The following is a 25,315-nucleotide window of genomic DNA, read 5'->3' as shown; positions in this document are numbered from 1 at the left end:
CCCGGGCGCCGCCTGAGCCGCGGGGCCGGGCGCCGTCGCTGCCAGCCGGGCCCGCGGAGGCGGCCGGGCCGCTGGGGTGCCCGGGCCGCGGAGTGTCGCGCTCGGGAGGCGGGCAGGGGATGAGGGGGCCGCGGCCGGCGGCGGCGGCGGCCGGGGGCGGGCGGTGAGCGCTGCGGGGCGCTGTTGCTGAGGCTGAGATTTGGCCGCCGCCTCCCCCACCCGGCCTGCGCCCTCCGCGGCCCGGCCCGCGCTCCTGCGCTCGCTCCTCGCTGGCTCGTCTGCTCGCTGCCGCCGGCTCGACCCCCGTCCGGGCCGCGTCGCGCCGCCCGCGCTCAGGGCTGTTTCCGCGAGCAGGTGAAGATGGCCGAGAACTTGCTGGACGGACCGCCCAACCCCAAACGAGCCAAACTCAGCTCCCCCGGCTTCTCCGCGAATGACAGCACAGGTGAGGCTAGGGCCAGGCGCGCTGTCAGCGTCCGTGGCGGGGAGGGAGCTGGGGGTCGCAGTGGCGGGAGGCTCTGTCCCGGGCCCTGGGCTGCGCTTCCCGGCTGGGGAGGAAAAGTGAAGCGGGGGCGCGGCCGAGTGTCCGCACGCGTGGCCGGCCGGGATGACAGCGGAGGGAACCTTGGAGGCTTGGAGGGAGAGAATGCGAATGGGAGGTAGTGAGGGCTTTGGGGATCAGACCTCCACTCAAGCCGCTGCAGTCGCGGGCACAGCTGCCACCAGCTTATGAGTTGAGACTGAGAAGTTTCTTGGAATGTGTTGCTTTGGAAAACGTTTGGTGGTTATTTTGAAACTCTTGATCCTTTCTTTCTTTCTTTTTTATTTTTGATCACCTAGTAATTTTTTTTTCAAAACCCCAAACTTCATTTGCAAGATGTCATCAAAGTTGCTGTGGTGTCTATTTACATATGCAACCTTAAAAAGAAGCTAGCAGGCTTTTAAAGTCCACTTGGACTCCAGTCTCCCTTTGAGTTTGGGCTGGTTTTACAGTGGAAATGTAAAATTAAAAAATTAAGGACTGTAGGGTTTTCAGTTTTTCAGAAAAAAAAAAACAAGATACTCCTAAGCCCCCCCCCCCCACCATCTCGACCCCCGGCTAACTAAATAGCTTCCCTGTAAACTTTCTTAGGTGATCACGATCATGTCATATGCCTAGTTTTCTGTTCATTCGGTAATTCAGACTTCTTCTGGACAGCTCTATGGCAACATTACCAATTTGTATTTTCTCTTTTAAGCTCTCCTTTGCAATAAAAACTTGTGCGCTGCTGCGAACAATGCCGGCTCACCGCAGCTAGCGTTTCTCCAGTATGTTCTTGTAGTAACGGCATCTGCAAATGAGTTTCTGATGAATGGGTCCAAATCAAATTACATTGCTGCCTGCAGATTGGCGCTAGACACAGCTGTTCAAGTTGTGGGAGTCTTTCTGTGACTTTACCTAATTGTATTAAAAAAATATTTCTGCTGTTGAAACAAAACTTAGATTTTGTGGCTTCAATTTGAATACGGTTCCTGGAATCCAGTCGTGAAAGGAGAGATGGGTGATATTAGTTAATGTAGAAATGAGAGGTGAGTGTTCTCTGTCCCCCATCTTATCAGGAGATTTTTGTTGACTTAAAATTTGTTCAGCAGTGGGAAGGAATAAATGATTATTACAGAAAAATCACTAATGGTACTTTTCTTTTTAAATGACAAGTTCAGTTTGACATTTATTTTCATAAAAAAAAAACTTACTGATGTGAGAAATGCGGAAACAATGGTTTAAATGCCTTTTTGTAGAATAGAACTCCCTCAATTTACTAATCTTGCCATGTTTGAGCCTGTAATCATGGGAAATGTAGATCATACCAGTCAGGTTTAGTCTGAAGCTTGTCTTCTGACATTGGTAACTTGGAGGCTTTTCAGCTTTGCTGTTACGGAGTGAGGTTATTGTAGATTTTTTTTTCTTAGGGGCAAGTTAATAATAGGACAATAAAAAGACCTAAAGTATTGTGCACATCTATTTACAAGATGGAACCCAAAAAATGGCTTTTTTTGATGTCTCTTCTGTTATTGGGTGGTCAGATATTTACTTACTGTGCTGCTAATCAGAGTAGAACTTATCAGAAAGGATTTTCTGAAATTAACCACTTTGCCCCCTTTCCTTTCCAATTTTTACTTAGGAAAAAAGCACAAGAGCACTTTAACGTTTCCAAGTGTATGAAACAAAAAGTAGTAGTTTTTAATTACTGTGACTTAAATGATCAAAAGAATAAGATGAGTCCAGTCTTTGGTGACATGAAATTGGGTATATTAGGGTGGGCTGCTGAGGAAGGGGCCATTACTGAACACATTAAAAAGGTGAAACCTTGTCAAGAGTAACTATTAGTCTGAAGATCCAGTAACAAGATAGAGAGATCTTAAAAATGTAAATTAAACAAATGGCTGAATTATTTATGTTAAATATATTTAAAGGATAGAGATGGAAGGATAACATTGAGAAATTCAATATTGTTTTAGTGAGAGGTTCTATCTCAGGTCTGCAAGAGAAAATTGGGCCAGGGTGGGCAAGGTGTGTGTTCTGAGCAGAAGATTAAATTTGAGGAGGTGATGAAAGGAGGAGAGGGAACAGAGCCCTAAACCCTGAGAAGCAGCAGCTACTTGAACTATTGTGATACAGACCACATCTTTGGGGGCTGTTTTATGAAGCTATCAAGTACATTTTAGGTGTATTTCTAGGGCAGGTAGTGGCTGGAGAGTACGATTGATATTGAGCCTACCCAGCTTATAGAGTAAGGGAGCGTCCATGTATGCATAAACCACTAGGGGCCAAGCAGCATTTGAGTGATGAACATCTTTGTCACTTAAGATGGGGAGAGCATGTAGAGGAAGAAGGAACGTGCCTAGAGAGGAGGGTAGCAAGAGGGAGGATAAACTACTTTTCACCTCACCATCTAGGCAGTTCTGGAGTGGCATAGATTCAGATGATATCAGATGCTGGCATGTTACTGTTTTCTTGTTCTGTGTTGAGTTGTGAAGCACTTTGTAAGAAGGGGGATGTTTTTTTGTGTTACTAATATATAGTTAGTTGGTTGTGTGCTTTGGAAACTTTCTCTTAATATGTCCAAATACTTTTTAACACTAGGGATTCATGTTGGGACAGTGTAGGAGAAATAAATATTCAGGCAGGTAGTAGACTTTTAAAAAGTTAATTATTTATTTGTGTTTTATGTACATTGATGTTTTGCCTGCATATATGTCTGTGTGAGTGTGTTCTGGAACAGAAGTTACAGACAGTTTTGAGCTGCTGTGTGTGTGTGTGTGAGTGCTGGGAATTGAACCTGGGTCCTTTGGAAGAACATCCAGTGCTCTTTGCTGCTGAGCCATCCCTTCAGCTCTCATCCCCCCTTTAACATATATAATTTGCCAGTTCCTTCATTTATGAAAATTTCTTTTTTTTTTTTTAAGAAGAGTATTGCTGATTGGTTCATTCTGGATTGGGATTTGCCGTGTACCCCAAGCTAGACTCCAAACTGGCTGTGGACTTCGGATCCTCTTGCCTCAGCCTTTCAAGTACTAGTGTTGTTATAAGCATACATCACCACACTTAGTGATTTGGGCAACTTTATGACAAAATTTGTGTCTAACAAATAGACCATTTAAGAGGTGTTAGGGCTAGCAAGATGGCTCAGAGGGTAAAAAAAGGTACTTGCCATATAAGCCTGGTAATCTGAGTTCCATTCCTAGAACTCAGGTAGGTAGAAGGAGAGAACTAACTCTGTAAAGTTGTCCTCTGACCTTTAAGTGTGCTATGGTATATACATATCACCTCTGTCTCCTCTCTGTCCACTCACACTAAAATTTTATAAAAAGTTTTAAATTTGTCTTTTGAAAATCGAATAGAGGTGCATGGCCCTAAACCATTTTATAAGAAAAAAGAACTTCTTTCCTTCCTTCCTTCCTTCCTTCCTCCCTCTCTCCCTCCCTCCCTCCCTCCTTCCCTCCCTCCCTCCCTCCCTTCCTCCCTTCTTATTTTGATACATCACATACCTAACAGCAAATTACTTACATATCGTAGGCTGGCCTCAAACTTGTAATTCTGCCTTAGTCTCCTGGATGATGCTGGGATTATAGACATGCTCTGTGATCACTAGCAAAAAGTTAATTTTTCAAGAGGCATAGTCTCACTGTGTTGTCTAGGCCTGTCCTCAACTCTTAGACTCCATTGAACCTCCTGTCTCAGCCTTCCAAATAGCTATGCATCTCCTTAAGTGCAGTAGAGAAGTGTATTTAAAGAAAGCGTGTGGTCAATATGATTTGTCACTAACATCTTTTACTGCTAAATGGTAATCCTCATTGTGTGCAGTCCTTTATAAAGCCATCTTGGCAGCATATGAAGAGAAGATACATTTACTGCTGTTTTCTAGATGAGGACTTAAGGGGGAAATCTAGATTTCGGTGAGATAGCTTAGCATGTAAAAACATTTGCCATCACACCTGAGAGTGTGATCCCAGTCCTGTATATGGGAAAGAGAGAACTGACTCCTGCAAGTTGTCCTCTGACTTTCATACATGGGTCACGACATATACATGCCCATGTATACACTTGTACGCAGTCCTTTCCAGAAAATTTATAACCAGTTTGGTGGTGAGATGTATACCATGGATGCGTAGGACCTCATTTTCCTCTGATTTTATTGTTATACTCCCTCTAAACTGGATGGGCTTACTTCTTGTTTTCGGGAGGGCATAATTGAGAAAGGTTTCTTATTTTACTTTACTGTTGTCTTGACTAAATAGGAAGTAAAAGTTTTCATAGCATCAAGACTTTCTCAACTGTATCTTGCCATGAAAGTAGGACCCTTTTGAGGGTGGGAAGGGACTGCACTGGTAGCTCTTCAAAGAAGATGGTGCAAGTAAAATGCGAAGCACACCAGTGGTAAAAGGTTGGGGTTCTGTAATTACTGTTATTTTTTGTTTTCTTGAGATTCTTGATGTTTCTGCTGCTACCTCCTAAATTGCTGGGATTACAGATGTTCTACTATATACCCCACTTGATTTGGTAATTTTTTTTTTTTTCTGAGACAGGGTTTCCCTGTATTGTTTTGGAACCTATCCTGGAACCCGCTGTGTAGATCAGGCTGGCCTCGAACTCACAGAGATCCACCTGCCTCTGTCTCCTGAGTGCTGGGATTAAAGGAGTGCGCCACCAATGCCCAGCTGTTGATTTGGTAACTTTAATCATAACTGAAAATAACCAAGGCTTTTTTCTGCTGTTGGAAATTGATGCTGGGTTGTATGTCAGTAGTTTTATTCCTGCCATTGGGGTTGGTTCTCAGAGTATCCCATTATTTGAGCTCTGCCCCCCCCTCCAAAAGCTGATTTTTTTTTTAAACTTCATGTTTGAAAACAAAATAGGTTAAAGTGGGGTGACTAATATGCCTTCCTTTAAGATGAAGTATATCTTACTGTGGGTTTGCAGAGATTAAGAAAGTTAGTTTAGTTTTTGGGGTTCCATTAGTGAGGGTATCATCTCTTTATCTTACTCAGATCATCACTTGGGTGGTGTGTATTTTAAGAGATTATGTGGTGTCTCAGTCATCTGTGACTCTAGTTCCAGGAGATCTGTCACTCTTCTGGCCTTTGTGGGCACTAGGTACACATGATATACATATAACTATGCAGACATGCTCATAATACATAAAATAAAAATAATTTTTTTAAGGCCAGGCAGTGGTGTTGCATACCTTTAATCCCAATGCTTGGGTGGTAGAAGCAGGGGGATCTCTGTGATTTTGAGGCCAGTCTGGTCTCCAGAGCAAGTTCTAGGACAGTCTCCAAAGCTATACAGAGAAACCCTTTCTGGAAAAACAAAACAAAACCAATTTTTTTTTAAAGCTTTTGTACTCCAATGAGGTTTGTTCTAGCCAAGGAATTTTGGTGTCAGCCTCTCAGATCTTGTGCTGGTGGGCACTGTGGATCTTCAAAGATTAGGGCTGAACTTTGCACCATTCCCACAGCTCATTAGCACAAGGGACACCCCCCCCCCCCAACCCCTTATGTAATGTATAGATCAGTAAACAACTGTTGTAAAGGGCCGGAGAGGATGTATTTCTGGCCCTGTGGGGCATCTGGTCTCTGTTCTAACCATTCAGCTTGGTCATTTTGACAAAAACTCAGTTGTAGCATAGACAGCATGTGGACATGGCTGTCTCCTCTTAAACTTAAAAGTAAAAATTGTCATACAAAGAATTTTCCCTTGAGCCACAGCTTGATTTGAGTGGTATGGGACTCATGGTCTAAGCACCCATTTGGGAATACTGGCCTATAGTGGCTTTCACCAGCTGGGCACAGCAGTAGTCCAAGTTTTTGAGACTATTGTACCTAGCCTGGACAGTAACCAGTAGGAGGTGTTTGTTTATGGTTTTGTTAGTTTTTTCCCCCCCTGTAATAGTTTTATATTTAACAAAAAGCCTGGTAACTTCATAAGGTGGCTTTGTTTGTTTGCTGGCCATTTTGCTTCTCGATGACCCTAGTAGTCCAGAAGCATTCTTTTCCTACTTTGTCAACTTTGTCATCTCCGGTCTTCATCCTTTCTTTTCTGTGAAACTAAATGGTGAGCAGCTCCCTTGGAGCTGGTATAGTTTTCCCATAATTGCCCCATTGGCAGTGAGCACAGCAGGAGGATGCTTACTTTCACAGTAGGCCCTTAGGAGGTGTTTGAGGCAAGAAATAAAAATACACAATTTTTGTCCATGAAAACACTCTTAGTTTTTTCAAGCCTTTGCTTTTTATACTGCTTGTCACCACTTTTTTGGGTCTTGTTTTCCCCCCCCCCAATTTTTTTCAGGCAGTTGGTTGTCCTAAACTCTAGACCTGGAAGCTGTCCTGGAAGCTCTATAGACCAGGTTAGCTTTGAACTCACAGATCTACTTGCCTTTGTCTCACAAGTGCTTGAATCAAAGGTATGCGCCACCACCATCTGGCTTTTTTCCTCTTTCTTAATTCTGATGTTTTCACTGTTAATAATCTAGTTAGTGAGTTCTGACCAGGATTCAACTCTCTAACCTCAGTTTTCTCATCTGTAAAATGGGATGATTATTATATCATTACAGTATTATTTGAGGTATTATATGGAAAGTACCTTGCCTGGAGGAAATGGTCATGAATAAGAGATATCAGTGTAGCTACCAGGGCATGTGGTTATGGTTTGCCCTGTGAGGACTTCCTGGGAGTGCACATGCTACTACAGAAACCCATGTGTAGGTGGGTCTGTGGTAATACCCCCACTGGATATAAAATAAGGAATTCTGTAATCAGTACAGAGTTTTTGTCTATATTTTTACTTTTTGGTTTTTCAAGACAGGGTTTCTCTGTGGCTTTGGAAGCTGTCCTGGAACTTGCTCTTGTAGACCAGGCTGGCCTCAAACTCACAGAGATCAGCCTGCCTCTGCCTCCCCAGTGTTGGGACGAAAGGCGTGCGCCACCAACGCCTGGCTACCATTTTTACTTTTTAAATGTAAGATTTGTTTATTTTTATTTTGTGTGTTTTGCCAGTATGTGCCAGCCCCTTCACTTAAGTTTTTAAACTAGAAACATTATAACTATATGAAAATTTTAAATTATAAAAATTTATGTGTTCTATAAACTCTTGATAATGTGTGATTCTGTTCCTTACTACTGTGTCCCTTAAAATTCAATGGTTGATAACTTTCAGTGACTCAGAACTGTTTACCCAACTCTGAAACAAAACTAAGAAAAGAATACAAAATACAATGAAGTATGAAAATAACCCAAGGAGCAACCAAAAGAGAATGTATTTATCCTCTACTGTTCTGAGTATTTCAGTATGTAGAATCCCAGGGATCTGAGGTACGGCTAGTGGTTTGGTGGTCTTCCCAACTCTGTTGCCTCCCTGGTCTTTCCTGCTGTACTATAGTGCTTCACAGTCAGTTGGGGGAAGCCCAGCTGTTTTCCTAGTCTTTCCTAGTCTTTTCTTCCTTGGTGTCACAGTAGGTACAGTTCTTGTGTAACTCCTCTTCTGGTTCCCAGATGTCTCTGAGAAACCTTCATACGCCTGGGCATGCCCTCTCCTCTGATGTGATCTGATGTTAATACAAGTACTCACACTGTACACCCGTTTTTGTTGTGTGACAGGGTCTCTACTTAGCTGTCTGTCCTATTGACTATGTAGACCAGGGCAGCCACTGCCTCCCAAGTGCTGGGATTAAACCTGTGTGCTACCGTGCCCACCTGCCCCATCACCCCTCAACCCCAACTGGCTGCCCCCTCTGTATTGCTCTATATTGCTCTGGAGCCTGTCTTGGAACTTGCCCTGAAGACCAGGCTGGCCTTGACCTCACAGACCTGCCTGCCTCTTGTCTCCCTAGTACTGGGATTAAAGGCATGTGCCACCAACACCCAGCTCCCTTCACTCATCCCCCCCTTTTTTATTGAAAATTGTTTTTTTTTTCCCCCTCACATAATATATCCTGATTACATTTTCTCTTCCCTCTGTTCCTCCCAGTTCCTCCCACCTCCCCTGTTATCTGGATCCACCCCATTTCTTATTAGAAAACAAGCAGGCTTCTAAGGGGTAACATAAAATATATTAACAAAACAAAAACTAACACCAAACAAACAGAAGGAAAAGAGCCCAAGAAAAGGTAAAACAAACAGACACATACAGACCCTCTCATTTGCACACTCAGGAATCCCATGAACACACTAAACTGGAAGCCATAATATATATCCAAAGGACTGGCACAGGCCCTGTACATTTTGTTCCAATCTTTATGAGTTCATATGTACACTGTTGATTTAGAAGGCCTTGTTCTTTGGTGTCCTCAGTCCTCTCTGGCTCTTACACTCTTCCACCTCCCTTTACCTGAACTCCCAGGGGCAAGGTATTTGATGTAGATAATCACATATAGGGCTGAGTGTTCCAGGGTCTATCACTCTGCATATTGTCTGGCTGTCGGTCTCTGTATTGTTCCCATCTCCTGCAAGAAGATGCTTCTCTGATGGCTGAGCAAGGTATTGATCTATGAATATAGTAGAATGTCATTAAGACTCGTTTTATAGCTATAGTCTTTTTAGTAGAACAGTAGTACAGATAGGTCTCTGGGCTATCCAGTTTCAGGTTCTTGGTTACTCAGTGTCAGTTTTGTGTTTTTCTTGTGGAGTGGTCCTTAAGTCAAATCATATGTTGGATGGTCACTCCCGCAAACTTTGTGCCACCATTGCTTTAGAGTGTCTTGCAGTGAGGGCACCATTGTAAATCACAGGGTTTGTGGCTGAGTTGGTGTTTTATGTTTCTCTTTTGGTGGCATGAACCAAAGACACCAGCATGTATGGGTGAAGACTCTATAAAGGCACCAACTCAACTTCTCCATGTTCATTGAGTTGTGGCCTTGCTCTCAGTCTGCAGAGAGCAACCTATAGTCTTGGCAACAGCCTGGATTTGGGAGTTCCCATGGGACTCCTTTGGCCAATAACTTGATTAGCTATAACCTGTTCCTGGTACTGGAAGCTTCATTTAGTAGAAGAAGATGTCTAGTTGGGACTCTGCCTCCTTGTCTATTTTATTTAGATCTATATATACATATGAAGCTTCTGTTGTATTAGAATTCCATGCTGCCTCTCAAATGGTCCTTAATTTTATTTAGTTTTCTCTCCCTCACCCTCTTCTCCCCTCCCCCCTTTCCACTTGGTCCTCCCTTTCCAGCCCCCCACATCCATTCATAATCATCTATTCTGTTTCACTTTCGTAGGAAGATCTATTTGCCCCCTCTAGTTTCTTACTCTATACCTAATCTCTGTGGTTCTACAGGTTGTATTATGGTTATCAATGACTTAATGATTAATATCCACATATAAGTGACTACATACCATATTTGTCGTCTTTCTGGGTCTGGTTTACCTCATTCTGAATGAATGAATTTTTCCTAGTTCCCATCCATGCACTTACAAATTTCATGATTTTATTTTTAAATGGCTGAGTAATATTCCATTGTGTAGATGTGCCATATTTTCTTTATCCATTTATGTGTTGAGGGCCATCTAGGTTGTTTCCAGTTTCTGGCTATTAAGAATAGAGCAGTATTGAACATGGTTGAGCAAATGTCTGTGGTAGGATGAAATGTCCTTTGGGCATGTGCCCAAGAGTAGTATAGTTGGATCTTGAAGTAGATCAATTCCTATCTTCTTGAGGAACTACCACACTGATTTCCATTGTGGCTATACAAGTTTGTAGCCCCACCGTGTAAGGAGTAAGGTTTTTCCTCCTGCCACCGGTCTTGTTTCGCCGACGCGCCAGCCCCAGTTAACACACTGAGACTCTGTATTTGATATAATTCTGTTGGCCCGTTACTAGTTTCTTATCGGCTAGCTCTGTCTTAATTATTAACCCTTTTCTGTTAATCTAGTATTTCCACGTGGTCTTCTCTTACGGGGGAGCTGGCCGGCATTCTGCTTTCTCCAGACTCTCCATCTTGACTCCTCCCTACTAATTCCTCAAATCCTCCTTGCCTCCTAGTCCCGCCCATCTTGCTTTCCTATTGGCCAGCAGTGCTTTATTCATTAACCAGTATGAGAAACATATACAGAATGACATCTCCCATCATCTCCTCTTTTCTGTCTAAAATAAAGAGAAAGGTTTTAACCTTAACATAGCAAAATATATAACATAACAGTTATCAAATAAGAATCACAGTTAACAATATTTAGTCCATTAACATTTAGCAAGATTTAAGAAAATATTCCATCATCTATCCTATCTTTGTGAGTCTAAAGTCTTATATGTAACTTATCTTTAATCCTAAGGAAAACTATAACCATAACTATCTGTCTTCAGCTCCCTCAAAGACCACAGAAGGATAATATATAAACTCTAGAAATGACATAGACAACTCACTGCCTGTTCAGTCACCCGAAATTCTTCTGTAATCTTCCTTCTTCAGCCCATAGGCCATAGTGTGTCTGGCAGACTCTTCAGCAAAGCAGGAAACTTTAAACTGTCTTCTTGTATTGGCAGTTTGTCAGTCATTTTTTCTCTGTCCTGCAGAAGCTCCGGCAGACTCTTCCATGAAGCAGAAACTCTGTAGCAATGTCCATCTTGAATCACTTTCCTGTGGGTCCTGCATGTCCAGTTTATACAGCATAAAGTCAAACAGTCCAGACAAGAGCAGTGTCTTGTCTAAAAGGCTAGTCTTGCCATACCACCGTAATAGTGTTCCCCTTACTCCATATCCTTGCCAATATGAGCTGTCATTTTATTGATCTTAGCCATTCTGAAAGGTATAAGTTGAAATCTCAGAGTAGGTTTTTTGTTTTGTTTTTCCCAGGCAGGACTTTCGAGTTTTATTCAGTGGGTTTCTGGGTCTAGAAGAAGGTGTTAGGCTTCTTGGTGGTAAAGCGTGGCTTGTGCTAGCCCCGCAGTACACGGTTAGGCAATGGGAACTTGATCTTGGAGTCATGGAACTGTTTCACAGAGGGCAGACAGCACTTGCCTGCCACGATCTCCTCCACCTTCATGATCTGGATGGAGTGTGCATGGGCATGGTATCTGGCACCCATGTCTTGTTAGCACTGTGTGACAGCGCCAGCCGTGGTCAGGTCCCGATATTCTCTGTACATGTTATGTGTGCCACTGGGGGAGTCGTAGTGCAGCCAGATGCCGAAGTTCTTCAGACGCAGTGGTGATTTCTTAAGCACCTGTCCACAATACACTATCTCCCCAGATGATTTCTTCATCTTCTTCAGCTGTGACTTGGCCGACACAGGTTTGGTGCAAAGATACGCATTCGGTATAGTGGTGGTGTGTGGCACTTTGGGATGGGCAGGCAGCTTCCCACCACCCTGTACTTCTGAGGCCTTCATGGCAGTGCATGCTCCTTCGCCGCCAGTCACAAAAGGCTCGAGTAGTTTTGATTTACATTTTCATGAAGACTAATGATGTTGAACATTTCTTTAAGTGCTTTTCCAGCCATTTGAGTTTCCTCTTTTGAGAATTCTCTGTTTAGATCTGTACCACATTTTTAATTGGGTTATTTGTTTTTTGATATATAGCTTTTTTGAGTTTTCTAATTTTGGATATTAGCCCTCATTTGAATGTATAGTTGGTAGAACTTTTTCCATTTTGTAGGCTGCCACTTTGTGTGGATAGCAGTGTCCTTTGTAATGAAGAAGCTTTTCAGTTTCATGAGGTTCCATTATTAGTTCCTGATCTTGGTGCTAATAGTGTTTGGTTCAGAAATCTTTCCTCACTTTTTCTTCTGTTAAGTTCACAGTGTATCTGGTTTTATGTTGAGTCCTTGAGCTTTTTTTTTTTAAACCGAGACACAGGGCTTCTCTGTATTGCTTTGGAGCTTGTCCTGAAACTTGCTCTGTAGACCAGGCTGCTCTTGAACTCAGAGATCCACGTGCCTCTGAGTGCTGGGATTAAAGGCTTGTGCCAATAATACCTGTCTGAGTCCTTGAGCTTTTTGGAGTTGAGTTTTGGATCTATTTGGATTTCTTCTAAATGAAGCCATCCAGTTTGATCAGCACCATTTGATAAAGATACTGTCTTTTTTTTTTTTTTTTCAGTGTTTATTTCTGACGTTTTTGTTCATTGGTGGTTTTGTTTTAATAAAAAAGCAGGTGTCCATTGGTTCATGGATTTATGTTCCATTCCAGAGATCAACAATTTTTTTGGTTGTTACTTGGTTGGTTGTGTGTGTTTTTTGTTTTGGGTGATCTTTTTGTTTGTTTGTTTTTTTTTTGAGAGGGGTTTTCTGGGTAATATACCTGGCTGTTCTGGAACTCTTTGTAAACTGGGCTGGCCTTGACAAACTCAAAGAGATCTGCCTGCCTCTGGGTCACAAATGCTGGGATTAAAGGTGTCACAATCACTACCACCTGGCCATGCTGTTTTTATTATTATAGCTCTAGTACAATTTGAGGTTGGGGATGGTCCTTGGAACATGTCCATCAGATCTGCCATGTCCTGTCCACAGCTCTCACTTTAACTGGGAAAGGAATCTAACTTTCCTATTGGTCTCAAGCTCATTTTGATGCTAAAATGTGAATCACTATACCATAGTTGTGGGGGCTTTTGCATATTCTGTTTCTCCTAGGTAGTCCTGAGAGTCCTGCATGGGTGCTCCTAGCTTTGAGCTTGGACCTTCATGGTCTCGACGACCTAAGGTACCTCACACTCACCTACACACGCATGCACAAAAGGGTATGGAAGGCTTGAGAGTAAGCAAAGTACCCACTCCCTTTTAAAAGTTTCTAGACAATATAAGGAAGGACTGTTGACTTTGAAAAACTGTTGAGGCATTTTCTGGCTCCCTTTGGTAGCAAGACTATTTTTGAGCTCAGTGTCTATTTTGAATTCCTATTAAAACTACTGTTAAGGCATACTTGAATATTATCTCTAGTGACATTTCCCTAGTGTTTTGTTTCTATTAATCAAAAAGACTAGTTGAAGCATTGCTAAGAGTAGTAGAACCTAGCAATGAAAATCTTTCTTCTTCCATATCTTAAGTATCCCATCTGCTACCGTTTGGGACTCTTAATTTGCCAATCTTTACCTGTACCTTGTTGTGTATAATAAGTGTTTCTTGGAGCTGCACTTGAAGTAGTACAGAGAATGATCTAGGTTAATACAATTCTCTTGTAATATAAGTTATTTTTATAATAGAAAAGTTTGTCCTCTTCCCAAATAGTGTTGTTTTTTCCTTATGGGAACATTACTACGGATTCATGTTTACTTTATTGGTTACTTAGTGTGTGTGGGTGCATGTGAGTGCTCATGGAGGTCAGAGCACATCATGGGAGTTTCTTTTTTCCTCTGCTACATGGTCCCATAGATTGAACTCAGATTATCAGGTTTGGTTGCAGGTGCCTTCATTTGCTGAGTCATTTGCATGTTTTTATAGTAACACAGCCAATGAAATAGCAGAAAATTAATTTGTTCTTTATGATAACATATGGAGAAGGCAGAGGTAACGTTCAAATAGAGTAGATTTTGTTTTTTGATTATGAATTGAATGATGACACTCAGATGCTATAGAAATTATCAATAAGTAGGGGTTGCTTTGATAGCAACGGACGATGAAAACTTGACCCAATTCTTCTAGATTAAAATATTTTGAGTATTTGTCACCTGATTAAAAGTAGAACCTTCTAAGCATGACTCAGAGTTGAAGGAAATGTCAGAGCTTTTTATACTGGGTGTCAGCTGTATGTACTCAGAAGGGAGCCCTGACTTTGTCTCAAGGTGGACATGGAAGTTCAGCTCCCAGCTTAGCAGCTCTGTGACTGGGGCCAGACATTGGCATCTTGGGGACAGAGAGAGGAGGATCAGAGATCTTAGAGCTTCCCCTTAAAATATATTTTAGCTCAGTTTGGTTAGCTTTGTGTATATATTAGGCTATTATGGAGTTTGGCAAATAGCCAGTTGAGGCAGCTATTATTCAATTAATTGAGAAACTAGCAGACATTATTTATTCCTGAGGTCAGTGAGAATTGGGGTGATTGATACATGGATGAGGCCCTTGACCCAAGACTTAACTAAACCCATAGAAGCTTCTCCTTAGGACAGTGTCGGAGTCACTGTCTTCTCCTGTCTCACTCCCAGTACCATGGTCTAGGGAAGTTTCACCTTCAGTTATAGAATGAGTTCAGAACTCAGATGCAGAGACCCTACTAAAACAGGCAATCTGTGACGCACTTTACTCATCTGTGTTTGTAGCTCAACTGTTCTTTGGGAACAGTTGGGAAATTTAGCTCTAATTATGTGGAGCTGTTTTTTAGCTATAATTTCAGAGCAAAGGCTTGATATGGGTTACGATTTATAGAGTAAAAGGAAAAGTGAATGCAGAAAAATTGTGAAAGTTGTCTTTTACAGAAAGCAGTATTGGGGGGGGTGGTCTTGGGCCTTCTGAGTGTCTTGTCAGGTAGACTCTTTGAGAGGAGTGCTAGTGAATTGTCATTCATTCCTCTTTCCCATGGATCTTGAGGGAGCAGATGAAGCTCTGTCATAGAGTGGGGTTTTCTTTTCCTGCAACTCTGTAATGGGAAGTTCTTTCATTGGAGGTTATGAGTTTTCCATTCTCTTTGATATTTTAGCTATGATTATTCATGGTTTTTACTAGTAAAAATTGTTCCATGGTGGACAAAGAATTTTTTTTTTTTAATTTGTGGGTGTCATTACAAATTGAGACTTGTAACATAGTAAGCAGCAAATACTGAATAAACCAAAGGTGTAAACTATGAATAGGGTCTTGTACTCTGGGGATTGGATATTGCTTGTAGACCTGTCCACAGTCAACCTTTTTCATGAAGCCTCTTCAGGGATCATTCAGATGTTGCAGAAGACATCGATGTTGTATGTAATTTCTTCTCAACAGCTGAGGATGGGGGGTTTGGACAGTGCCCTCTTTGAGACACTGTTGGTGATCTGGAGGTCAGTGCTGCTCATTAGGAGTTAACAGTCCACCTGTGTCATCAAGTACTTGAGATGTGACAGGGGAACTATTCAATTTTATTATTTTTGTTTGTGTGAGACAGGGTCTTTAATAGCCCAGGCTTGTCTCAAACTCACTGTGTAGCTGAGGTTTATCTTGAACTGCTAATTCTTCTGCCTCCAACTCTCGAGTGCTGGGATTACAGGCAGAGGCCACCATGCCTGGCTAAATTTTAAGTTTTGGCAACAATTAGGTAGATGGCCTTTCATAATTAGTGGGCATTGTTTTGAACAGTTTAGTCTAAACTCATTGGCTCCTCACACACTGAAAACTAGAGTTTTCAGGTACTTATGATAAAGTCCTTTTAAAGATGGAAGATACTTTGAGAAATGCTCATGGCATAGGTTATTTTTCTAGGGTCAGTCACTGGGGAAACAGTTATTAGACCATGATGTAGGCCCTGGTGAGTGAGAATAAGACAGACCCAGACTGCCTTCATGGATATACTCAGGCTAGAGAAGACAGGTCCTGGACAGTCTGTTACAACACTTAGAGGGAGGCACTAAGCTTGTGGAATACCAGATGAGGCAGAACCTGCTCAGAAGGGTCTTGAGAGGTTTCTTGGGGATGGTGCTGTGTGCTAAGATCTGAGGATGAAGGGAATGGCAAATATTTGTTTGTTTTTAATGGGCACGGGGTGACAACATAGTGTCAAGTGTGAAGATTTGAAAGTGTAAACTTTTGATCACCTAATTGTTCTTAAAAAATCAGTTTTGTTTTTGGATTGTTTGCTGGGCCACCCTAATTTAGGAACTTCCTTTGGTTTCTGAGATAGTGGGTGGACACAGATGGTGTGGGTTTTGCTCTTGGGGAGTTGGGCAGGCCTGGTCTCTAGTCTCAGTTTTACCACTTCATTTTTTTTTTTTTTTAAATCCCACAACTGTCTCAGTTTTTATTTGTGAGAGTTACTTGGTTGGGTCATGGTGATAACCTTGGTACCAAAGCTGCTCTGGATTGAGTATAATGGTTAGGCAGTTTGCCAATTCCCATCAGTGTCTTTTGTCATCTCTCCAGCACCCCCATCAGGCTTATTTTATTTTTATTTATATGTATGTATATTGTGGAAAAATAAGGATTGGAGAAAACAGGCTGAATAGATGTTTGTTTAGGGAGAAATAACTTACAACAGAGACAGATGAACACCAGTAGGTTCCAGTCCCAAGGATGCCTCCAGATGCTCTCTGGAGGAAGCAAGAGAGAGCTCCGGGGTTCCTGACCCCAGACCTAGTTCTTCCACATCACATCTGCCCATGTCCCTACTCCCAGTGGGCATGGTCAGTGCGACAGATGCAGGTGGGGTGAATATCTCACTATATGTATGTCTATCTTGGTCCTCTAGATCACCGGGGCCCATACCACAATCTTCACAACTGTTTCCTCAGTGAATAACCCTGGGAAAGCAACCCATGAGTATAGAGAACACTCTAGATCAGCTTTTGACTGAAGAAGCTGAAGCTGAAAGCTTCAGGCAGGAGGGAGACTTATAGGAGGAAACTTATAGAGGAAGGACATAGGAGATCCCCGCAAGGTGATTTGGGGAGGCGGGTTGGGCTTCTAGAGGCCAGATAAGGTCACTTAAGAGCCTTTAATATCCGATCAGGGACATCTGACCTTCCTTTTAAGGTTTTAAAAATAATACAATTCTTGATAAACTGACCTCGTCCAGAATAATTGAGGGAATACGTATTGCAGTTTGTTTTCTGCAAGTCTATATTTTTCCATCAATACTTGTAATCTGTGGAGTTGGCTTCTCTTATGTTAGCCTCACTTTAGGGAGGAAAAGTACCCCTTGAAAGAATTGGAACTAGGGGCCTTTAAAAAAACTCACATGCTAGGTCTTGAGTATGTATGTGCGTGCACGCACATACACAGAGCTCAGGTTGTGCACTTATGCTAAATAAAATCAATTTTAAAAATTGAATGGGTAATACATTCTATGTTTGAAAAAAATGAAAGCCTTTCTAGAATCACTTGTGTTCCCCACAGTCAACTAACCTTGGCTGTTTCTTCTCTCTCATTTTAGAGCTGTACTATGCATCCCTTAGCAAATGTGGGTTCTTTATACACGACCCAAAATGGCTCCCTTGTACATGCTGACCTATTGTAAGTGCATTTTGGACTGATGGATATCTAAGAATAATAGGAAGTATTAATATTATATTCACAGGGCTCATTCTGTCTTATCTTTAAAATAAAATCTCTTTTAAAAAAAGATTTATTTTTAAAATAATATGAATGTGTAGGGGTTATGTGCATGAGAGTGCTACTGCCCAAGGCCAGAGGCTATGGGTCTCATTGGAGCTATAGTTAGAGGCTGCTGTTAGCTGTCTGTGCCGGGAACCTCATTTGGGTCATCTGCAAGAGTAGTACATGCTCTGAGCTGCTTGAGCCATCTCTTCAGCTCTCTTTTTAAGGTGTATTTTATTTTTATTTATATGTATGTGTGAATGCCTTATGTGTATGGGTGCCTGAGGAGGTCAGAAGAGTGTTTTGGGATTCCGTGGAGCTGGAGTTGTAGGTGGTTGTGAGCTGCTTGACATTGGTGAACTTGGGTCCTCTGCAAGAATTACAAGTACTGCTGAACCATCTCTTCAGCTCCCTGTTTAAGTGAAGTTTTGGTGCTCTGGTTAGATATATACTGATAATTTTAGTGTTTGCACTGTTAGATAGAACTGGATTTTAAAGAAATTTCATATCATCTCAGGTATTAGGCATGTTACTGTCATTAAAATGCATGCCATGTAGCCAGGACATACTCAACATTCTGTTTATGGCTTTTGGTTCCTAGTTTTTCAAAGCTTTGGCTTTTGTTACCCACTTTATTAGGAGATAGATTAATTGTAGCTTCATAGTTGACTACACTAAAAATCAATTTTTTACTTGGTTATCCTGAGAATGTGTATGTTAACTGTGGGTCTTTTAATTAAGTTAATTTTGAGATCATGAAACTCTCTGAAAATGACCCAAAAGTCTGGCAAGAAAAGGGTTAAGTCATCGGGGCCTCTCTGGAGTATATTTGAGCCCCCTATCCTTCCAGGTGATCTGGAGAGAACCAGTTACTCCAGAGGGGTAGATAATATAGAAGGCAGGGATGTTTGAAAGTCACTAAATAAAATCAGGATGGAGAACAAAGATGAAAAATAAGACTTTTTAGGGATAAAAGAAATGGACATGTGTGTACAGTTTAAGCAGTCTCTAGAAATTGTTTTCAGGAAATTGAACTATAGATTTCAGGGGTCTTTTTTCTTTCATTTATATTTTTCTAAGTGCTGTTTAAAATAGGGAAAACCAGGGTTTGCAATGTACCTTAGTGGTAGAGCATTGGCCAAGCATGTGCAAGGCCTTGGGATTGGTCCTCAGCATTGCAAACAGTAACAGAAGTTCGTTTTTGTTTTTAAATGACAAGCTAGTTAAAAATATAAGTCCAAATCAAAATGTTCTGTTAGTGGGGTGATTGGTTCATTGGTTTCATTTCAGTGGATTGAGCCTAGGGCCTTGTGTATTCCAGGTACCCTACCACCTGTATTTGAAAAACCTCACTTCCTTTAAAAAAAAAAAAATCCACATGGGCCAGTGAGATCTAGCTCAGCAGGTTTCTGCTGCTAAGCATGACTACCTGGGTTTAATCCTTAAGATATATAGGAAAGAAGGGGAGACCAACTGTTGTAAGTTGTCCTCAGACTTCCACACATGCACCTATATGCACCCATACATACATGTATGCACAAAATAGCTAATAAAAATAAATTCATATATACATATTTTTGTATTTGTAGTTAAGAAAATCTTTTAAATGTGGAACTTAGATAAAATGAGATTTTGTAGCCAGGCTTTGGTGGCTCACACCTTTAATCCCAGCACTTGGGAGGTAGAGGCAGGCAGATCTCTTTGAGTTCGAGGCCAGCCTGGTCTACAGTGAGAGTGCCAGGACAGGCTCCAAAACAATACAGAGAAGCCTTGTCTGGAAAAACAAAAATAAAAAGTGATTTTTGTTTTGCCAGTAGATTTGGTTGTCACTTCATTTTCTACAATCTCTATCTTGTTGTTCACTCTTTGTATTAGTGGTTTCTCATTGATGCATTACTGGAAAGAATCAATGTCTGAATTCTTTCTTTTGAATAATGTCATATTTCTGGACACGAGTATACTTTTAGATACAAAATGTTACATGTAGATTGTCACTTTTCTTTAGGAAAAAGTCTTTAAAGTAGTTTTCCTCTTTTCTCCATCATTTTTAAACTCATGTGAAAACACAATTATTTTAAGCTAATATTGAATTGATTTCAGGTTTTATCCTCTATTGTTTGAGACAAGGTTTCTCTGTAGCCCTGGATGTCCTGTAATTTGCTCTGTAGACCAGGCTGCCTCTGCCTTTCAAGCGCTGGAATTAAAGGCGTGCACTACCACTGTCTTACAGGTTTTATCATCTTAATAGCAAAATCCAGCTGGAACCTGGAATACCTAGAGCCATTCCATTTGTTATCACAGGTGCTGAAGCTGATCTGGTGTAGGCCTGAACAGCCTACAATGAGGAGACCTTAAAAATCTAGTTTCCATAATTACTTGCATTAGTAGTTAACAAGGTTCAGAAATGAGGGTACAAATGCTGCAGAGAGTCGTCTTCCATTCCTCAGCTCATGTCTCTCAGGTGACAGGGTTAGCTGTTAGTGCTCACTTCCTTGCTTCTTCCCACCTGTTCCTTGATGGCCATGGTAGTGTATGGCTGTGCACTCGTTTGTGAAAAACTGTCACATTGTCCCTTAGTCTGGTGTTGTACTATTTTAGTTCCCATTGATGGGTATTTGGGTATTTCTGATCTTAAACAGTACTTTATAGTCCTGTGAAAGTAAATGTGCAAACAAACAGGTAGATTCTAGAATGGGATTGTAGTTAAAAGCCATGGGCATATTTGTAATTTCTCCAGGGGTTTCCTTTTAAATTAAACAATTACATTATTTATTTACGTGTGTGTAGCAGGGGCACATGTGAAGGTGAGAGGATAACTCTTAAGTTGATTCTCTCCTTTATGTGTATCTTGGGGATTGAACTTAGGTTCTTGGTCTTGGTGGCAGGCATCTTTACATTGAGCTATCTTTTCAAACCTTTGTTCAAGACAGGGTTTCTCTGTGTAGCTGTTTCTGTCCTGGAACTCACTCTGTAGACCAGGCTGGCCTCAAACTCAGAGATCTGCCTGCCTCTGCAGTGCTTGTGTGCCAGCACGCCCACATGAAATGGTAAGGTTTTAAAAATCACATTTATTTACGATGTGTGTTTGTACATGAGTCTATGAGTATGCATTCGCCAATTTTCAAGTCGCAGTCAAAGAACAACCTGTAAGAATCAGTTCTCTCCTTTTACATCGTGGGGTCCCAGGTATCAAACTCAGGTTGTCAGGCATGGCAACAAGTGCTTTTATCTGCTAAACTGTCTTATTGGCCTGCATTTGTAACTAACGGTATTGGGGGGGGGGGTCCTGTAAACATGCCTTTACACGGGAAGTTAGAGGACAGCTTTGGAGTTGGCTCTGTTTTCCACTCATGAGGTATTCTGGGAGTTGAACTCAGTTTGCCAGAGTTGTGGCAAACACCTTTACCTCCTGAGCTATCTTGTTGTTTCTCTAATTTTGATTTCATCAGATTTTCCTCCAAAAGCATGTATGTTGATGAAGTTTTAAAACTTAAAAAAAAAAAAAAAAAAAAAACAAAGCCCCAGCATGTACATGTAAATGTCTCTCAGTGGTCTATGTATATTTGTTAACATAGTTTAGAAACTAATACTAATTTTTTTTCTTTTTTAGTTGTTAGATGCATTTTTATTATGTAGCTTAGGCTGTCTGAATTTTTGGTACCAAAGCTTCTAATGATGAGAGATTATAGGCATTAGCTAACACATATGGCTCAATGCTTAGGTGCTTCAGCTGATGATCTCCATCTTTTTTGTGGCTCTTTAATTTTTTTTTGGGGGGGGCAGGACTTTTCTGAGACACAAGGTGGTCTGGAACTTAAAACAGTCCTCCTGCATCAACCTCCCAGGTTCTGGGATTATAATTTAACATATCATACCCAATAATAGTTTCTTATGTATTTATTTGCTCATTTATTATTGCTGTTGTTATTATTGTAGTGTTGGGCATTGAACCCAAGGTATTTTATATATTAGGCAAAGGCTCTATACCACACAAAGACACCCCCTGTGTTTAATGCAGCATTTTTGTACTTAATGCATTTGATTTCCTGTTTTAGATACTCAATAACCCATACACACATATAGTGACATCTAAATTTGTTTGGTTTCCAGAATGTGTTCTTTGTGTGTTTCTCCTGACTTGATGGTGCTATCTGCTTGTTCTGTAACTCAAAGCTATTGGCCCACTGGTGTCTGCTGCTTGTTTATGTGGATATGTGGATATGGACAGGCATCTGGGTCTCAGTACTTCTTGGTCTAGTTCTGGCTGAGCACCCACATTTCTCTTCTTCCAGGACTGTTATTGACAGGATAATCCTCTACCCCAGCAACTGGTTGAGTTATAACATGGAAAGACAGCTGGTCATAGGATTTCCCTGAGGTCTGAGTCCCTTTCAGCTATGCTGGCAGAAAACAATGAACCCCTTCTATCTATCCCTGTCCCAGACAATCATGGTAGGTGCTTTTAGGTCATGTACTGTAGATCTGGTTGCCTGCTTGTGTGACAGCTGCCCCCTATACCATCCTTGTATTTATGAAGGTTTTACTTTATTCTGCAGGGCTGAGGAAGGTAGTGAGCATACTTCGTTGAAACAAACTTAAGTTGGTTTAGTAGTCTGGGGATGGCATTTCCCAGTGACTATTAAGTGTACAGAATTAACATAGGAGGATGACTGCTTCTAGGGCCTGATGTTTTAGGTTACGACAAAGAACATTAAGATAAGCCAGTCGTGGGTTAAGTTTTGATTTGTTTTGTGACAAATTCTTGTTAAGTAGCCCAGGCTGGCCTAAATCTGAAGTTTTTCTTTCATCTTCTGCTGCATTGTGAATGGGTGTTACCATCATACCTTGTCTTGAATTCTTTAAAAGGAAGGTTAAAAAGTATTCAGTGAAACAAGATTTCCTGACCTAGTACAGAATGATCATGAAGTGCATCTGAGAAAACAATAAAACGAAATAGTCAAATCTTGAAAATTGTATCAAGTACATTTTCTTATTTGTTTGTTCTTTTGAAGTGTGTGGGGGGGGTGTCTTACTCTGTTAGCCCAGGCTATCCTGGGACTTTCTGTGTAACCCTTACTGGCTTCAGCCTTGTTGGTAAGCCTCAGCCTTTTAGGTATTAATCACTGTACCTGACCTTAAAGTGCATTAAGAATAAGTTTTTACATTATTATCTATTTATCATGTATGTGTTTGTACCATGTGGGTTCTGGGGAACAAATTCAGTTTGTCAGGCTTGGCAGCAAAAACTATTTTATCCAATGAGTCATTTTGCCAACTCCTTAAAGTGCATTTTTAAAGTTATATATTTCTCTTTTATTTGCCTGATACTAAGGTCCTCTAGTTTTATTCAGTGGATTTCATTAAATATCTTGCTTGGTTTCCTTTTGTGCAGCTCAAATAGTGCAGTGTGTGTAATATAAATATTTTAAGTGCTTATTAATAAGCAGGTTTCCACCTCGGAGTGCCTCTGTTTGGAACTTCCTGTAACATGACTTATCCAAGACTGAAATAAACCTAGTTTGTTCTGCAAAGAGGGACATTCCAGGACAGGTGACTGGTTCTCCATTTTAGGGAGGGCTAGAAAAGGTGTTCACTGTCTACCCCAGTGAAGACAGTCTCTAACAGATTAGTTATTCTGAGGAGAGATGACATTTTCTACACAGATCACTTTTCAGAATGAAAAGCTGGATGTGGTGGTGTATGCCTTTAATGCCAGTACTTGGGAGGCAGAGACATGGATATCTAGAGTTCCATCCAGGCCAGCCTGGTCTGTGCGGTGAGTTCCAGGACAGATACGGAGTTCTATTGTGAGACCCTATCTTTTAAACAAAACAAGAAAGAAAGGAAGGGAGGAAGGAAGAAAGGAAGAAAGGAAACAAAAACCAGGCAAACAATCCAGAATGAATTAAAATATTAGTATTCTGTAGTAATTATATGGTAGCATGTCTGCATAACAGAAACCAGAATTATAGAAGATTTTAGAGAGATTTGCTTTAATTATTTCCTAACAGTCACTGGGGAGAAAAAGTTCAGTGTCTTCTGGGAACTTGTATAATTGCATGGATAAACGTACACTGGCATAGTTGCTAATAAGACTGCTCTTCCTCCCCCCTACCCTCACTCTCTGTCATTGGAGAACTATTCCGTTATATTATTTGTATAATTGCTGCAGATTTCCATGGCTAAGTAAGCTTCATTTCTTCCAGAATGGGCATAAGTTATTCAGGCTGAGTTTATCAAGGCTGAGCCATAGAGAACATAGCCTAAGCCCTATTGTGTGGGTGTGGGTAATGGGACTATGACAGTCATTGTCTTAAATTGAGCTGCCAGGTTTTGAGTGACTGTGACAGTAATAATTAATGTTTATTGAGCTCTGACTATATGCCAAGCTTGATGTATACAGTTTATTATTGAGTTCATCTGTGTTCCTGTGAACAGCCTGCCTGTATACTCTCAGGTCAGGAAGACAGCAGTGGTAATGACAGTTGTGATTTGAATTCAGAGCCACTGGTGTTCTTCTCACTATACCAGACAGCCCTTTGTGTTTGTTTATGTATAATTAGTAATATTTTGACAAATAGATTGAGAAAGTACAGGATGGTTTCCAGTTCATTTAAGAATAGAAGCCTTATGAAAGTGTCTACCCAGTTGTCTTTAATGTGTAATTTCAGGATGTCTTGCCTCAGGTTTTTTTATTCAGCTAAGTATGGTCGCATATGCCTTTAATCCTAGCACCTGGAAGGCAAGAGGCAGAGGCAGGCATATCTCTATAAGTTTCAGGCCAACTTGATCTAAAACAAGCAAAAATCCAACAAACAAGCCCCACATTTTAAAATTGACAAAAACCTCACATTTTATCATATATAACATGTTTTGATATATGTATATTTATTTATATGCACTTACTATATGTATGTGTAGTGGATTGGCTTAATTGAGCTAACAGACAGATGCATTACCTCACATTGTATCCAGGTGTGACTTGGGAATTAAAATTTTCTTTTTCTTAGTTTTTCTAGGGTAGCTGGATAGAAGTGTTCAGCTTTTAAAAGATTTGAGAGGAACACTTGAGTAGTCAGTTATAGGACAAGTGAATACCAAAAGAAAACCTAGAGGATTCTGAAAAATTAAGAAAGATATTTTTCACAGAGAGTAAAGGTGGGTGCTTCACTCTTGAAAGTGGGGGAAATATGAATGTAACAAAACAGCATCTTGGGCTGGAGAAAAGGAACCTTTTCTGCTTTTGTAGAGGACTGTAATTTGATTGCCAACACTCAGTATTCGTTGATTTATAATCACATGTAACTCAGCTCTAGGGACTCTACTGCCCTTTTCCAACATCTGAAGGCACATGCACTTGTGCGCACATACCTCTCCCCCTCACATACACATAATTAAAAATTAAAACCCAGCATCCGTTTCTCCCAATACCATTCCTTCCTCTGTAGATAGCCTTTGTGTCAGCTTTTGGATGCTGAGGTGTAGCCATAGAGTGTGAAAGAATTGTAGGACACCAGAATCCCCCCTGGAACATAAGAAGTGGAGTAGAAAGAGAAAGATGAGTCGAACAGTGTAACATTCCAAGAGAATTTATTAGTTTTTGTTTCTGTTTTTAAAATGTAGTAATAAATGTT

At 41.0% G+C, this 25,315-nt stretch overlaps 1 protein-coding gene across 2 annotated transcripts in view; it reads left to right on the top strand.

The window, feature by feature from the left end:
- The first annotated feature begins 214 nt into the window (after positions 1-214).
- The window catches only part of Crebbp (CREB binding protein), a 121,391-nt gene continuing 96,290 nt past the window's right edge, over positions 215-25,315 (top strand). The window contains exon 1 of one of the 2 annotated variants that reach the window (XM_051181313.1): positions 215-445. In XM_051181313.1, the coding sequence (XP_051037270.1) occupies positions 361-445 (85 nt within the window). In that variant the 5' untranslated portion in view covers positions 215-360. The remainder of the gene's footprint in view (positions 446-25,315) is intronic. The other variant, XM_051181314.1, reaches the window with a different exon arrangement.

The sequence above is a fragment of the Phodopus roborovskii genome, unplaced genomic scaffold, assembly GCF_943737965.1.
Source record: "Phodopus roborovskii unplaced genomic scaffold, PHOROB, whole genome shotgun sequence".
NCBI classification, from domain to species: Eukaryota; Metazoa; Chordata; class Mammalia; order Rodentia; family Cricetidae; genus Phodopus; species Phodopus roborovskii.
The sequence above is the reverse complement of the archived record's forward strand: the minus strand, read 5'-3'. Positions and strand labels throughout refer to the sequence as shown.